We start from the raw sequence: 15,824 nt of genomic DNA, 5'->3' as shown, positions 1-15,824 counted from the left end.
GATGTGCATTAAATTAGTTTGCAGTATTTTACTTTCACAACAAGTACTTTTGCCTGTGATCTTTTTATATTCAATCTATATTTTAAAGTTTTTTTTTGTGTGTCTCAACCCACAATTTGAGAAACCATAAGGCTGGAGACTAATAAATATCATAATACTCTAATCCACTTTCTACGTAGCGAAATCAGGGTGTGAAATCAGTAGAGTCCTGGTCACGGGTGGGCAAACTTTCATGCTCAAGGGGCCACATTTGTTTTTTTTAAAACAGACAGATGGTTGACAGACAATTTTTAAAATTAACAATAAATAAATTATAATTATTTACTAATATAATTAAATATAAATTGCATGAATATACTATTGATTATTTAATTTTTTAATTGTAGCATTTACAATAAATTGATTCCTTTAATAGTAAAATTAATACAAAATTTATATAAATAATTTATTATAAGTACTTGTGAGAGGAGGGAGGGGCGCTAAATTAATGCAACAAAGGACTCTTGATAATGTAAATTCTTAAAGAACAGAGCGTGCGAGCCATACTTTGCCCACCCCTGGACTAAATTATAAATGTTTTAAAAAAAATAAAAAATAGAAAATTGTCATTTAAATCGACGTAGGAAGTGACAGAAACCTATTTTTGTCAATAGAGAGGAAAGAGGAACAAACAGTCTTGCACACGTGTCCTCGGAAAACGATCTTCGGTTCCCCTCTCTCGGTCAGCTGACTCGGAGGGGCGTGGCCAAAGAGCCTAGCGCGTTACCGCCTGCTAATGCTGTCAGAGTAGATTAGCAGCAGAGTGAGCTCGCCGTACTCACACACAGGCTCCTTGTGACTTCCGACTCACCACACAAACAGCTTATATTACGAATAATTCATTTATTATTATTATATTTTTTTTTTACCACTTCCCGTCTCACGTTTCACATTTAAGTGATATGGAGCCAACCTAGCGGCTAGCTAGCTAGCTGTCTTGCTAGCCGGGATGTGAGCATCCTCGTTGCCTGCCCACGGGAGCATACATGTGCGACACATTGCACGGCCGCGGCGTGGGTGAACGACACACCGGCGACGATGCGCAAGGACGTAAGGATCTTGCTGGTTGGGGAACGTGAGTGTTTCTTTTCATTCATTTCCTTGCTGTGTGACGTCCATCTGCATTGCTGTACTGTAACTGGATGTGTTGTGCTGTCATCTAGTTCTCACAAAACGTGGGCATCCTATTCACTATTAGCAGTAACAGGACATTATTTAATGGCAATTCAAAAACATTTGAATTGCCATTTATTCTGGTGTTTTTTTTTCTTTTCTTCTTTTTAAAGAAATTCCTTTAACAGTCATCTTAACTGTACGCTTATTGTTGCTATTCAATAAAAATCATGTACTCTATTGTAGGTCTATTAAAAAATGTAACCGAAAAACAACAAAATCAGAATGTCTGTCGCATAATGAAATTGGGGTGCTCAGGAGATGAAATATGCTAAAAAAAAAAAAAAAGATAAATATACATGCCATTTTATGGTGTACCTCAAATTTCCAGGGGCTTTAAAGGACATTAGATTCACAATATGCAATGTCAAGTATGATGATGGTATTTGGTCCGTGTCCAAAAACCTGTAGGGCAACAGAGTAGTAGTTTGGTGCAATGACTTCTAAATCCCCTTTTGTATTATTTGCTTCACAGCCAAGGTGGGAAAGACGTCTCTCATCATGTCTCTGGTCAGCGAGGAGTTCCCAACTGTGGTAAGGATGAATAACGTTTTGAGTGATTTACACTTCACACAGAGCATGTGCGGCCTTATGGGAAGAGATCAGTCTCACCGTTGAAGTGACGTGAATGTGTTCTGTCAGGTTCCTTACCGAGCTGAGGAGATAACCATACCCGCGGATGTCACTCCAGAGAGAGTCCCCACACACATTGTGGACTATTCAGGTCATAAAAAAACTTTCATCACTGTATAACATGGTCTAAAACTAAAATAAAGTGAAACAACACATCATTTGAAGGCTTGAAGAAGGAACAAGACGCAGTATGTCGGTAAACTTATCTGGTTATTTTTTAAGCTCATTGTTCCGCTTCACGAGAAATACTATGCGTTAGCATCTGCTCGGTGAAATGAATTTACGCGTGTAATTAATATGGAATTAACTGTGCTTTATTGGTCGTATTGTACTAAGCAGCCAGGCTGTTTTTTTTGTTGCTATAAGTTTCATTTCAGGTTTTATGTTATCTTTACACTCGTCTACTTTGCCATCACTGGTGTCCTTCTTCACTATACTATGTTTATCTTCCACGTGCAGAAGCCGAGCAGACAGACGAGCAGTTGTTCCAGGAGATCACAAAGGTCGTCTTTTTTGTTTGTCCCGTGTGGAGTAAAATTTGGGCGTCGACAGACACTTAATGGCCCGCCTGTTTATTTTCCTATAGGCAAATGTGATTTGCATCGTGTACTCCGTCAACAACAAGACGTCGATAGAGAAGGTGAGTTCTGCTCCAGGTAATAATAATATTGATCATGATGCTCATAGCGGGGGTCTAGTGGCTAGCACGTCTGCCTCAGACACTTTTCTTCTGGATGGGGCCACAGAAACTTTGTGTGCGGTCATGTGAGTTTCACTGGCAAAATGGAGTCAAACTTTGCTACTGGATAAGTTAGATTGGTGAAACGGTTACGTGACAATGAGAATAAACGCTACAGAAAATAGATGGATGGATGCTAGTAGTTTGTTTGGAAATGTTATTGATCATGTTTTTTTGTTCTCTCCATCAGGTGACAAGCTACTGGATCCCCCTCATTCTTGACAACACGGACAAGGATAGCAGGTGCGCATTTTGGCGACGTTTTAAAAGTGTACTGCGTCATGCCAAGAGTTGTTTCTAATATTTTGCGTCGCTCATGAAGCTAGATAAGGTAAAAAAAGAAAAAAAAGAAAAGGTTCTCAGTATAATGCTGTACTGTTCTTTACCACAGCAAACTACAAGCACAATAATAGGCAAACATTTTATTTAATGTCATCAATCAAAACTGAGCATTAGTATCTTGGTAAAGGCAGCATTATTTAAAACAGCTTTTGTATCGGAATTACAATAGATGTCGGAGGTGTAGCTAATCTTGATGCCGCCAGTGAGTGTAAACCCACAAGGTTGAAATGTTTATTTAGTAAATGACCAGCCAGCATGAAGTCATGTCTTGAAATTGCCTTTTTTTCCCCGGACAAATATTCTCTCTTTTTATTTATTTATTATTATTATTTTTTACAATTGAACGGTGGTGTCTTTTGTCAAAATACCACAAGGATCAAGAATTACATAGACTTTACACATTCTATTTCTTGTCTTGCTGAAATTAGCATGTTCCTGCGGGCTTAGCCTACCATGGCGACCAGGGGCAGCGCATGAGCCTCGCGACTCGAGTGGCTTCCACTTGCTAGAGCAGAGCCCAGAGTGTGTGCGAGGGCAAGAAAGCGAGCCCCTGTAAAGACAATAAAAGCATGTTCACAGCACTTCATACACTACACTGTGTGTATGTGGCGTATGGACATCAAAATTAGCCCCATTGTTGCGTAACAGGGGCGCCGAAGTGTTAAATGGCTCACTTGCACATTTTGAGAAATTGGCAGACAACAAAAGATTAACTTGGTTGTTTAATTTTACACTTGATGGGTGGGCAGGCACTCCAGAGACCCAACAATTTTTATGTAAGCCAATCAAAAGTCAACCTTTTGTAATATGTCTCCTTTAAAATCAAGGTTTCCCCCCATGTGTGTTACTATATGTCCAGGGTTCCTCTCATCCTGGTGGGAAACAAGTCAGACCTGGTGGAGCACAGCAGCATGGAGACCATCCTGCCCGTTATGAACCAGTACAGCGAGATCGAGACCTGCGTCGAGGTGAGAAACATTTCTCACTGACGAGGCAGCGCAAGCGGATAAACAGTATCGACTTAATGTCCACTTATTTGTGGAAATTTGCTGTTCAAGGTCGCTTTCGGTCCCTGTCCGCCCATGATATGTGGGGGTCTACTGTAATTATTTCTCGAGAACACAGGACGTCCCATGCTGGGAAAGTCACGTCTTTACAGACTGAGCTAATGCTGTTCTTCTGAATGCTGTGTTAAATAGTATACAAAAGGAACTCAAAAGACTTCCCACCGTCGGGTCATCACCTGTGTCTACGCAGACGGGATAATCAGAGCCGGCATGGTGCTCAGACGGATCCTGTGTTTTTAATACACTGCCTGGCCTAATGCACACACGTGGACACACACAGGGCAAGATAATGTTTGCATTGCGCTGTCACTTTGTATTCTCCCCCATGCCAAGTCAAGTGCAATTCCACCAGCTTTAAAGGCTTCAAGGCTTATTTACTAGGCTTAGTTCATGTGCTGCAAAACAGTAAGCCTCCCTTTGAAAGCATTGTTCATCATTCTTATTTTTAGTGCTCAGCAAAGAATCTGAAGAACATCTCGGAGCTGTTCTACTATGCCCAAAAGGCTGTCCTTCACCCCACAGGCCCCCTCTACTGTCCAGACAAAAAAGACGTAAGTGGCACCGTTAAGTAATACATAATAAGCCAAGACTATATAGTTTACAACAATAGTTGAGCTCTCCGCATGATACAAAAAACACGGTGACTCTGAAGTTTCCTTGCAAAGTACAGCAACTACATTATGCGCCTTTTCCCCAAGCTGTGTTCTGGGATACGATGTGATGTCTATCAGCAGTCGTTTCTCCATGGTAGGGCTGGACATAGTATGATCCACTCCTAGCAAGAGTCCTGTAATATTTGTTGCCTTAATTTAGCCGCGTTCTCCTAAAATGGGATATTTAAAATGTATGTATTTATGTTTTATGAATTTTTTAAATTCATTTATCTAACTAAATAATTGGTTCATAGATTTACTATATTGTAAAAAAATATATATATTTTGACATGCGTAATAATTTATGTTAATTAATTGCCTGATTGAAAACAATTACAATTAAATTGAATTATTTTATGACAATTATATTACATATTTGCATACACATTTTAACTTTAAACTTTTTATTTTTTATTTTGTTTTTTTAACAGCTATAAATGACCTGGCCCATCTGTCTGTTTAAAAAAAAATGAAATGTGGTTCTTGAGCACAAAAATGTGCCCACCCCTACTCAATTGGGTTGACTGTAAATGTCATTTCATAATAAAGTTGTGTTTTGGTCCCAGATGAGGCCACTTTGTGTAAAAGCGCTGACCCGAATCTTCAAAGTGTCCGACATGGACAACGACGGTATTCTCAACGATAATGAGCTCAACTTCTTTCAGGTGAATACACACTTGGTTGTTATTATTGAGAAGTTGCATGTTTCCGACGAGATAAAACAATGAAAATAAAAAAAATATTTTGCGTCCACATAGAAAACATGTTTCAACGTGCCACTGGAGCCGCAGGCCTTAGAGGATGTGAAAAATGTTGTGAGGAAGAATTTGAGTGATGGAGTGTGTGACAATGGACTTACTCTAAAAGGTTGGTACACGAACACACACTACGATTAGGTTATTTTTACTTCTGCCAAGCACAAAGCAAGAGTCAGCAGGTTATGTTCTTTGTAGCATTTGTTTTATGTTACCAGCTGACTCCATTTAAACATAAATAAATAAATACATTTTGGAGGGATGTGCTTTAGCTCAAAATGCAAATGTGGAGATCTGAACACAGTCAATGTCGTACATTGGTTCTTGAACTTTTTAGAGCAAAATGTACTTTGCTCTCCAAATACCACCATCCTGACGAACAACATTAAATATAACTGAACTGTACTTAGGCAGTAATTATTTTATGTAGCACTAGAGGCAGCCAGGCGGCACGGTGGCCGACTGGTTAGAGCGTCAGCCTCACAGTTCTGAGGACCCGGGTTCAATCCCCGGTCCCGCCTGTGTGGAGTTTGCATGTTCTCCCCGTGCCTGCGTGGGTTTTCTCCGGGCACTCCGGTTTCCTCCCACATCCCAAAAACATGCATACATTGGAGACTCTAAATTGCCCGTAGGTGTGACTGTGAGTGCAAATGGTTGTTTGTTTGTATGTGCCCTGCGATTGGCTGGCAGCCAGTTCAGGGTGTACCCCGCCTCCTGCCCGATGACAGCTGGGATAGGCTCCAGCACGCTCGCGACCCTAGTGAGGAGAAGCGGCTCAGAAAATGGATGGATGGATAGAGGCAGCCAGGATAACACTCGTGGTACGCGTGCCACAGTTTGAAAATCACTGATCTATTAGGTTATTTGCCGTTTCCGCCTCTGAGGGTAAAAGCACAATACGAGATGTTTTGAGTTCCAGTCGTTTTTGGTTTATTTGTTAGCGCTCAGTTTAAAACACAATTTCAACGGAACGTGGTTTGGTGGCTCATAAGCCAAGGAAGAACCCATTGAAATTTGGTTTTAAAGTAGAGATTTTGCGTTCCACTTTTTGCCATTTCGGCAGGATGAAACTGTTCCCACCGCACCTCGTAGCGCAAATGGTGGAGTCCCATCCATCGAGTCGTCACATCTCGCTGATGTCGTTAATCTGCATATGAACTGTGACGCTTCTTTGACTTCCCACTACAGGCTTCCTGTTCCTCCACACGCTGTTCATACAGCGAGGTCGCCACGAAACCACATGGACGGTGCTCAGGAGATTCGGATACGACGACGACCTGGAGCTCAATCAGGACTACCTCTTCCCCCCGTATGTCTTGAAGTTATCATGAAGGGGGACGACTGTGAGCATTTTGGGCCTTTAGCCCAGTGTCCACAATTCTGTCAGTGTGTTTAGGGCCTTACAGTCCTTCTAGTGGCGTGTCAAACATTAATTTTCACTTTATCACCACATTGCAAGCATTTACCGTCAATGGCAAATTGATTACAGATTACAGTGGATCCTTGAGATACAAGTAACCACAATCACATAGCCTCCACTAGCTCAATGCTAACATACAATGGGAAACTTCATACACCCTAAGTTCAGAGAATGGTCAAGGAATGAATTATACTCCTATCCCAAGGCACCACTGTATTTGATGCGCGTGTCCATGCACATGCTGTGAAGACTTTGTAACTTCTACTAACAACCCAGGCTAAAATTAGTTCCTCCCTGACATACTGGGTGCCATCTTATAGCGTTATAGAAAGACCAAGAAAGCAATAGATTAGTTTTTCAGTGAATATCTTGGGCTCCACAGAAAAAAAAAACACAGCAGGTGAATTTGTGAACATCGAAATAGGAATAGGGGAGTTTACTGTACTCATCTTTTACTATTTTCCCTGCCTTCTTCTCATGTACTTGTTTCTTTGACATTTCTTTCCCCCCCCCAATCGTGATATCGTTGCAGGCTGAAAGTTCCTCCTGACTGCACCACAGAGCTCAACCACACAGCCTACCTCTTCCTGCAGAGTGTCTTCGACAAACATGACAAGGTATAATCCTTGAGCATTTGCTCTGCATGTTGTTTCGCTGCTGAAAAGCTGCTCAGTCTGCATTAGGGTCAAGGACCTAAGCACCCCCCACCTACTGCAGCCAGTGCCGACTCCCTGCTGAGGCTTGATTTCACTTGTTGACAGGAGAATTAGCAGCAAGCTTAGAGGGGAAAGTGCGACAGAAGTGAAAGTAAATGACGCGCTGTGCTCCGTGTTATGTCAGGACCGTGACTGTGCCTTGTCGCCGGAGGAGCTGAGGGACCTGTTTGATGTTTTTCCTTACGCGCCCTGGGGCCCTGACGTCAACAACACTGTGTGCACCAACGAGCAGGGCTGGATAACTTACCAGGGTTATCTCTCACAGTGGACGTGAGTGGCCTCATTTCATGATGGGCTGTATCTAACGCAGGTGCGGGGAAAGTATGGCCTGCGGGCCTCATACGGCCCGCTTCATTCTTTAATCCGGCCCACCGAACATTTGACATGATCCAATATTTTTTTTTAAATATTTTTCCACTGAAACATTATTTTAAAACATGTATTCATTCTTTTTTCTTTTTTTGGTAAGTAATAAAATACAAACATTTGTTAAAATAAAAATTTTATATACATTTGTATCTGCATTTTATTTTATTAAATAATTTGTGGATTTTGTATTCTTTATTTTCTTTTTTAAATATTCCATCCATCCGTCTTCTGAGCCGCTTCTCCTCACTAGGGTCGCGGGCGTGCTGGAGCCTATCCCAGCTGTCATCGGGCAGGAGGCGGGGTACACCCTGAGCTGGTTGCCAGCCAATCGCAGGGCACATACAAACAAACAATCGTTCGCACTCACAGTCACACCTACGGGCAATTTAGAGTCTCCAATTTATGCATGTTTTTGGGATGTGGGAGGAAACCGGAGTGCCCGGAGAAAACCAACACAGGCACGGGGAGAACATACAAACTCCACACAGTCGGGGCCGGGGATTGAACCCGGGTGCTCAGAACTGTGAGGCTGACGCTCTAACCAGTCGGCCACCGTGCCGCCTTTTTAAATAATTGTTTTATTATTTATTAAAACATTTTTTTTTCTTTAACTCAACTACAAATGGCTTGGTCCTTCTGTCCATTTGAAAATCAAATGTGGCCCTTATGCACAAACTTGCTTGCTCACCAGTGATCTAACATTATTTAAAACTGTCATCATTATTTGTAGTAAAACAGACTTTATTGAATTTTCCGTGTGGTTGTTAAAATTGGCATAGTAATAAAAAAACATTTTTCTGTTGTATCTATTTTCCTAATTTGTGAAAAATATTTTTTTTTATATTAAAATATTTTTTTTATTAATGTTATTTATTTTTTAAATTGTATTCACAAATGATTAATGATTACCTATATTTTCTTAGTGGAAGTCCCAGTATTAGTATTTCATATTCTATTTTTGTGTCTTGCTTTTTAAATAATTATAAAGTACTGTAATTTGTTTAAATTTGCTGTTATTTATTTATTAAATTGTTTGTCCAGGTTAACAACTTATCTGGATGTGCAGCGTTGCCTGGAGTATTTGGGCTACCTTGGTTATTCAATCATTGCTGAGCAGGAGTCCCAAGCAGCAGGAATTACAGGTAACCCACACATCTTCAGGTTTATTCTTTTTTTTTTAATATATATATATATATATATATATATATATATACACACACACACACACACACACGATTGCTGTGCCTTGTTGAGACTTGCGGGCATGTGACGTGCACGGTACCGGTCTGAACTAATCCTGTGATGTGTACGTGGCGTTTGCCCCTGCAGTGACCAGGGATAAGAAGATTGACTTGCAGAAGAAACAGACACAACGCGGCGTTTTCCGCTGTAACGTCTTTGGAGATGCTGGCAGTGGGAAGAGTGGCTTCCTCCAAGCCTTTCTGGGGAGGAACCTGATGGTAAACCACAGAAAGTGTCAGCCATGAGAAATTAATAAATAATAATAAAAGCCATTTGTCACCGTGGCTTGACATTTCAAAGTAATCTAATCCATTTACGTTAATGTGACCTATGTGATTTTTCTTACTATTGTCATTTCAGCACCAGCAAATGATCAAAGAGGAACATAAATCCTACTATGCCATCAGCACAACCTTTGTTTACGGTCAGGAGAAATACCTTCTAGTAAGTGTCACTATAAGATTCATGGCCATCTTTTCCGCAATAAATATCATAACCTAGCCTCAAATAATGGCTGTTCAGCTGAAAGACTTAAGGCTCACACCGAGCGACACGGCCGCAGCTGACTGAACTGTTGCGTAGTGCGTGTGGTTTGTTTTCATTCCTGTACTGTACAGTACTGCATTTTTACAGTACAGCAATGTTATTAAAGTGTTCCAAACTACAAAATAAATAAAACAAAGAGATTTGAGCCTTGTGTATTTAAACCAAACACATAGCATAGCCTTTCAGTTCACTAGCTTAATGCTAACGCTAAATAACATTTATGGTGTGGTGCTGTAACACTTTCAGCTCCGGATTTAACACAAATGGTGTAGCAACAATATAATAGTAGAGTCATATATTCCTTATCCTCTGAGAAGAACTACTATTAGTGGTGTGCTGAAGAGCTGGGAGGAGATGAGACGTCTCAATGAACAGTGTATCCGTCTTATGCTTTACCCAGGTGGCCAAAGCGGACACGCCAGAAAGAGCAGCACAATGGCCACTCAATTGCTAAAGTGTGTCAAAAACTGTTTAATTCTTTTTATTTCTATTCAATTGTGTCATTTGTCTGTTTTTTTTTATAAAGTACATTATTTTGGTTGAAATTTTTCCTCATTAAAATACACATCAGTGCAACGGTTTTACTTTTTTTGGGGGGAAGGCTGGAACAGATTCTTGACATATCCATTCATTTCAATAGGAAAATATGTAAATGTCTGTTTAGAACAAATTAAGCGAAAGTCAGCATTTTTTTCCGTTTTCTCAGCTTCATGAAGTGTTCCCTGACTTGGACTACCTGTCTGACGCCGACCTGGCCTGTGACATCATCTGCTTAGTGTATGACGTCAGCAACCCGTACTCTTTTGAATACTGCGCCAAAGTCTTCAAGGTACAGTTTCCATGCCAACTGCTCTTAAAAAAAACAAAACAACCCTGGTTTGTTCAACATCTGAACTGGGATGTCACCCTCCCTTTTCTAGCAATACTTCATGGACTGCAAGATCCCGTGCATGATGATCGCGGCCAAGTCGGACCTGCCTGAGACCAAACAGTTCTACGGCTGCAGTCCTCTGGAGTTCTGTCGGAGGCACAAAATGCCTCCTCCGCAGTCGTTCACCTGTAACACCGCGGGAGCGCCTGGCAGAGACATTTATACCAAACTCAGCACCATGGCCATGTACCCGTAAGTACGCCACCAACACGTGCTGAATTGCAGCACCACAATGTTGTCGTTTCACAGGTAGCTGACACATCAATTGGTGGTCCGCTTGATTGACTAAACGCAGCTCCTCAAATAGACAGCCCCCACAAACATGTCGGCGATACCGCCATGTGTCGCAGTAGACATCATTATCGCAAAATGTACGTGCCATCTGTAACGCTGCCCTTTCATTTGGAGTTTTCAGACAAAGTGGAGCAAAAGACGCTAAACATTTCCACACAAGCACAAAACAAATGAAAGAACTGAACGTTATTATATTTTGTATATTCCACCGATAATTCCTTACACCTAAATGCCTGGAACACTGCAGTCGAGTAATTAAACGGCGCGTCACACGACATCAGGAAATACGGTCTATTATAAGTCATCTAACTATCTTAACGGCCTACCTTCAGTTTTTCATTCCTTTCTTCTTTCTTTTAGTTCTTCCTTGCTTTATTTCCTTTGTTTTTTTCTGTCCTTAATATATTTCAATTTCTTCTTTTCTCTTTTTGCTCACCTTTTTATTCCTTTTTCTTTCCTTTTATTCATTTTCCTTTCTTCTTTCATTGCAGTCCCTTCTTTTTTAATTGTTTCCTCCATCTTTTTTGCCTGCTTTGTCTTTCAGGCTATCCTGTCTGTCATACCTTTCCTTCCTTCTTTCAATCCTTTTCATTCCTTCCTTTCTTCCTTCCTTCGATCTTTTCTCTCGCTCTCTCACTCACACACCCACAATATTGGTAGAACATCCAGGATGGCCTCTTATATTGGGTGAGCACTATTTTCACCTGACACTAAATTATTCCTCTCCATTGTTTTATGTTATATTACAACTTTGTTTTGATTTTTCGTTGTCCCAAGACCCTGACAGTTTTGTTCGCAAAGAGTCGTGTAAAGGTACATTATATTTCACAACTGTACGGGAAGCCCCGGGGCACAAAAAACAACTGCCTAAAGTCTGACTTAACACCCAACATCTAGGCCCTCGTGTGCGCATCGACAGCCAGATAAAGATTGTTTGTTCGGGCGTTGTTGTTGTCACCACTTTGCTGCGTCTCTCACTTGAGACGACTCACTTCACGCTTCGGCACGCTCGGCTGCCTCGCGGCAATGTTGCGTCTTCCCTCTCAAGCGCAGCGGGGCTCGCGATCGATCCCCGTGGCGGCTCCCCAGCCTGCAGGCAGCATCAACGCTTTCGTTGAACTGGATTTTCTTGGACTTAACCATAACTGATGTCTTTATAATTATTACCTTTAATTCCCTTCTTTTGGTTGCAGCGCTGAGGAAATTTCTTCATGATGGTGTTTTTAAAGCTTCTTCCTGTGCCGTGCGTGCGTGTCGTGTGTTTTTCTCCTCAGCCACGCGCGACTGCGCTGCATGTGCACTTGTAACCGCTGCACCTTCTGCTTGTGTCAGAACCTGCTCAACTCCGAGCTGCTGCAGACGGTCAGAGCCAAACTACACGCTGTGGTTCTCCGCAGGTCCTAACCCACTATCTTCTCTTTACTCGTCCATACGTCATGCTTTGCTTTCACTTCCACACTTCCAAACAAGTTACTTCGCAAGAGAGCCTCCGCCAAGGCTTAAAAGGTTAAATTAATCATTTTTTTCTGGATCCGAGAGAACAAAATGTTATGATCGCTTACAATCTAATGAGATCTGACAGAGATGTGCATCATAATGTAACAAGAATAAAGTTGTAATAATATGAAAATAAAAATTTAATGTTACTACATAATGTTAGAATGTTGCAGTGCTACGGGAAAGAAATGGAAATATGAGAATGAAGTTGGAATATGTTGAACAAGAATAAAAAGTCCATATGTTGAGAGAAATAAAGGTCTTCCAAAGTAAGAAATTCAATCACAGTTTCTGACGGGCATCCAACAATGCAAAATGGCTAACAGAAAGAAGTATTTAAACAACAATGAGATTTTCTGGAAAATATATATATTATTAATAGGTTAAATTAAATTAGGCTAATTACTTTTTGACTGTCCCTTGTATATGCAATATTTATGTATTTGTTTTCCAGGTGCACCTAATACTCTGACCCGAATACACAGAATAATCTTTTTGAAAGGTGTATGGTTTTTTTTAGGGAATTTTTATTTTTGCTGGTAGAAATAAGGAATGTGCATTTATTTATTTGTTTTTAATTCATCCAGAATCCAAATCAATGATTAATCATTGTAGACAGGAGGTTGAACACAACAAACACAAAAACAGAGCCACCTTGGAGGGGGTCACCAAGTATTAACTGTTCACCTGAAATTAGCATTAATTAACAGAATGTCATGTTTTTCTTGTCGACCATCGCATATTCTTTCATTTGTCATTTTCCTCCATCTTTTTTTGTTTGTTTTTTTACTAAACCTTTTTCCTTGTGTTCCCCAGCCAGCATGTTGTGTTGAAAGTGTTTCTATTTTGATTCTTCCTTTTATTGTCATTAGGTTTATATCCTTTTTGTTCTTCTGCCGACTCATCAAACTAGACTCGACCCTTTCTCATCATTTTGCTTTTGCAACCTCATGACCATCTTTCATTCTTGACATGTCACTGATGTATATTTTTCTCCACGTCATACACCTCAAAAGCAATTCTCTGAAGGCTATGATGATGACATCATACATTCCCACGCTTCTCTGTCTTTTGTCACAGGCACGTGAGCCAAGCGGACCTGAAAAGCTCCGCCTTCTGGCTGAGAGCAAGCGTGGGCGCCAGCGTGTGTGCCCTGCTGGGTTTCGCAATGTACAGAGTTCTGCTCAAAACGCGGTGATGCCTCTCATGACCACCGGCAAACTGTTCTCGTACACACCGTATGTACAAAAGTATTGGGACAAGCAATCAGCTTGGGGTGCGCTTGACCCGTTTAGAGCCTTAAAGGAAACGTTTGCATTTTTTCCCACAATTTACAATTGTTTTCAGGTGTTTAAATAACATAGGTCTGACATGGTTTGGTAGAAATACCACAAATTTCAAGATTTGTAGGGCACTTTGTACACCGCATTTCTTGTCCTGCTGAAATCAGCCTGTTTTAGGAGTCTTAATGAAGCCCTCATCCCGCTCCATAGACTGCTGGGCTAACAGTGAGTCTGGATTTCGTTACAATATTAACTAGTAATTGCGTCCATAAGGACAATGAAAGCATTTTAACTCGTCTGACCGGCAGTTTGTACACTTCACTGTGTGTACGTGGCACAAGGACACATCGCCAAACACAAATATCGCACCGCATCGACAGCTCCACTGAGCGATCGAGTGCTGCTTATGTGCTTACCTTGCACAGAACCACCACTGGTTAATTTAACCCAACTATTTGTCTACAAACAATAAAATGTCAATTTCCCATAGTATGTCCCCTGGGGGTGGAATGTTTTTTGAAAACCCTTCGTTTCAGTTCATAACACGTGTAACTCATATTTAGCCAAGATGGTGGCGCGTATATGGCGCGCGCGTTATGAATCCTACGGTCTCTGCAGACGCGCCATCTGCTCAGGCCTTTCATCAGCCAATCATATTGCAGCGGGGCGCGTTGGTACAGATATAGACTCGGTAGCAGTAATAGGCTTATGTAGTACTACATTGTCTGTATCTCTCCATCGCAAGAGCTCTGCTACATATCACAGTCGACATGGCATTCCAACTCGCTGGAAATCGCTGTGTTTGCGACTGAGGTGTTTTGATTAGCGCAGAAACTTTGCTTCACCCGAGGATACGCGATGCTCGCTAAAAGGTGGGAGGCATATACATAAACTGTTCATTCCTACACCGTTTACCTGATTTGCATGTAAATACCCTCAAATTAAAGCTGAATGTCTACAGTATACATGCTTGGATGGCTTTGGTGTAGAAGAACCCCATCACAAATGGTCATTACCCCAAAACATGCTCCCAAATCTTCTGAAAGACTTATCAGAAGAGTGGAAGCTGTCATAGCTGCAATGGTAGCGTTGCTTCAATTCTTCCTGTCATTTTCACTGGCAAGGTGTCCCAATACTTTTGTCAATAAGTGCATCTGCAACGGTAGCGAGCGATGCACAGCTCCTCAGTGGGCTTAAAAAAAAAAAAAACAAACAAAAAAAAAAGTTTCAATATTTAATTTTCTACTTCAAAGTGTATTTTTTTCTGATTGTATTTGTGTGTAAAAAGAAAAAAAATGATATATTCATATCGGAACAATATAACAGGTAGCTGCTGATTGAAGCGTATGAAATGCTATAAGAGTGTGTTCCAATAATAGCTTTTTGCGGTTGCCTGGTGACTGCACTTGTCAACCTGTGTGAGAGATGCAAAGTTATAATTACTGATAGTGTAAATATTCTAAATAAGGTGTGTGTGTGCGCTTGGCCTTCAGACTGGCTGACATGATACTTTAGCATTGATCCAAACTTTTTTTTTTTTTTCCTCCTTTTATGGCCAAATGTGGGGATGGGACATTTAATGTGTACGATGTATGGTCAAGCTCTACTAGAAACTTGCATGTTTTATCATTTCTGACCACATTCCATGCATTACTTTCCATAATTACTATGTAGTTGAAAATGAAAAATCACTCCCTATGGTCCTTTAGAAATCTGCACTGAACTTGCTTGTCGCAGAAGATGCACCAATGTCAGTCCGTAACGTCCAACTTCTTGCCATGAGGTGCAGTTGGATCTATTTACCACTTCCCGCCTTTTGGAAAATTAACAATAAATACATGTCGTCAAATTCTTCTCGTCTGGTTCGACAACGTGTATGAGTGATCAATGCATCGGTTTTCAACGAATCGCCCGAATGTGGGAGGAAGCCGGAGTACTCGCGGAGCAAGATGTGCTAACCACTAGTTCACCCTGCTACCATGCAAATCCATTGTGGTGTTGTGTTGTGAAAAATATAGATACACAAAGTAGTGTGTTTTATATATATATATATATATATATAAAATACATGACACACAAATTGAACAATCATTTTGGGAAATATTTTTTTTTTTTTTTTTTTTTT

The 15,824-nt window shown here is 40.9% G+C and overlaps 1 protein-coding gene across 3 annotated transcripts; it reads left to right on the top strand.

Moving 5' to 3' along the window:
- The first annotated feature begins 767 nt into the window (after positions 1–767).
- rhot1b (ras homolog family member T1) lies at positions 768–15,552 on the top strand. 3 transcript variants are annotated; one of them, XM_061679950.1, is made up of 20 exons: positions 768–1,114; positions 1,688–1,746; positions 1,855–1,936; positions 2,305–2,348; positions 2,432–2,485; positions 2,775–2,827; positions 3,786–3,894; positions 4,443–4,544; positions 5,213–5,311; positions 5,405–5,513; positions 6,590–6,710; positions 7,354–7,438; positions 7,662–7,807; positions 8,948–9,048; positions 9,236–9,366; positions 9,509–9,592; positions 10,401–10,523; positions 10,615–10,817; positions 12,194–12,316; positions 13,497–15,552. In XM_061679950.1, exons 1-20 carry the CDS (start codon positions 1,078–1,080, stop codon positions 13,612–13,614), a joined length of 1,983 nt encoding a protein of 660 aa, XP_061535934.1. In that variant the 5' UTR covers positions 768–1,077; the 3' UTR covers positions 13,615–15,552. The 3 variants fall into 3 exon arrangements, with proteins under 3 accessions (XP_061535934.1, XP_061535936.1, XP_061535935.1); XM_061679952.1 differs by having other exon boundaries at positions 12,252–12,316; positions 13,497–13,579; XM_061679951.1 differs by lacking the exon at positions 12,194–12,316.
- Positions 15,553–15,824: the final 272 nt, after the last annotated feature.

This window comes from Phycodurus eques, chromosome 6 (genome assembly GCF_024500275.1).
Source record: "Phycodurus eques isolate BA_2022a chromosome 6, UOR_Pequ_1.1, whole genome shotgun sequence".
In the NCBI taxonomy this organism is placed as follows: Eukaryota; Metazoa; Chordata; class Actinopteri; order Syngnathiformes; family Syngnathidae; genus Phycodurus; species Phycodurus eques.
This window is presented reverse-complemented; position numbering and strand designations above follow the sequence as displayed.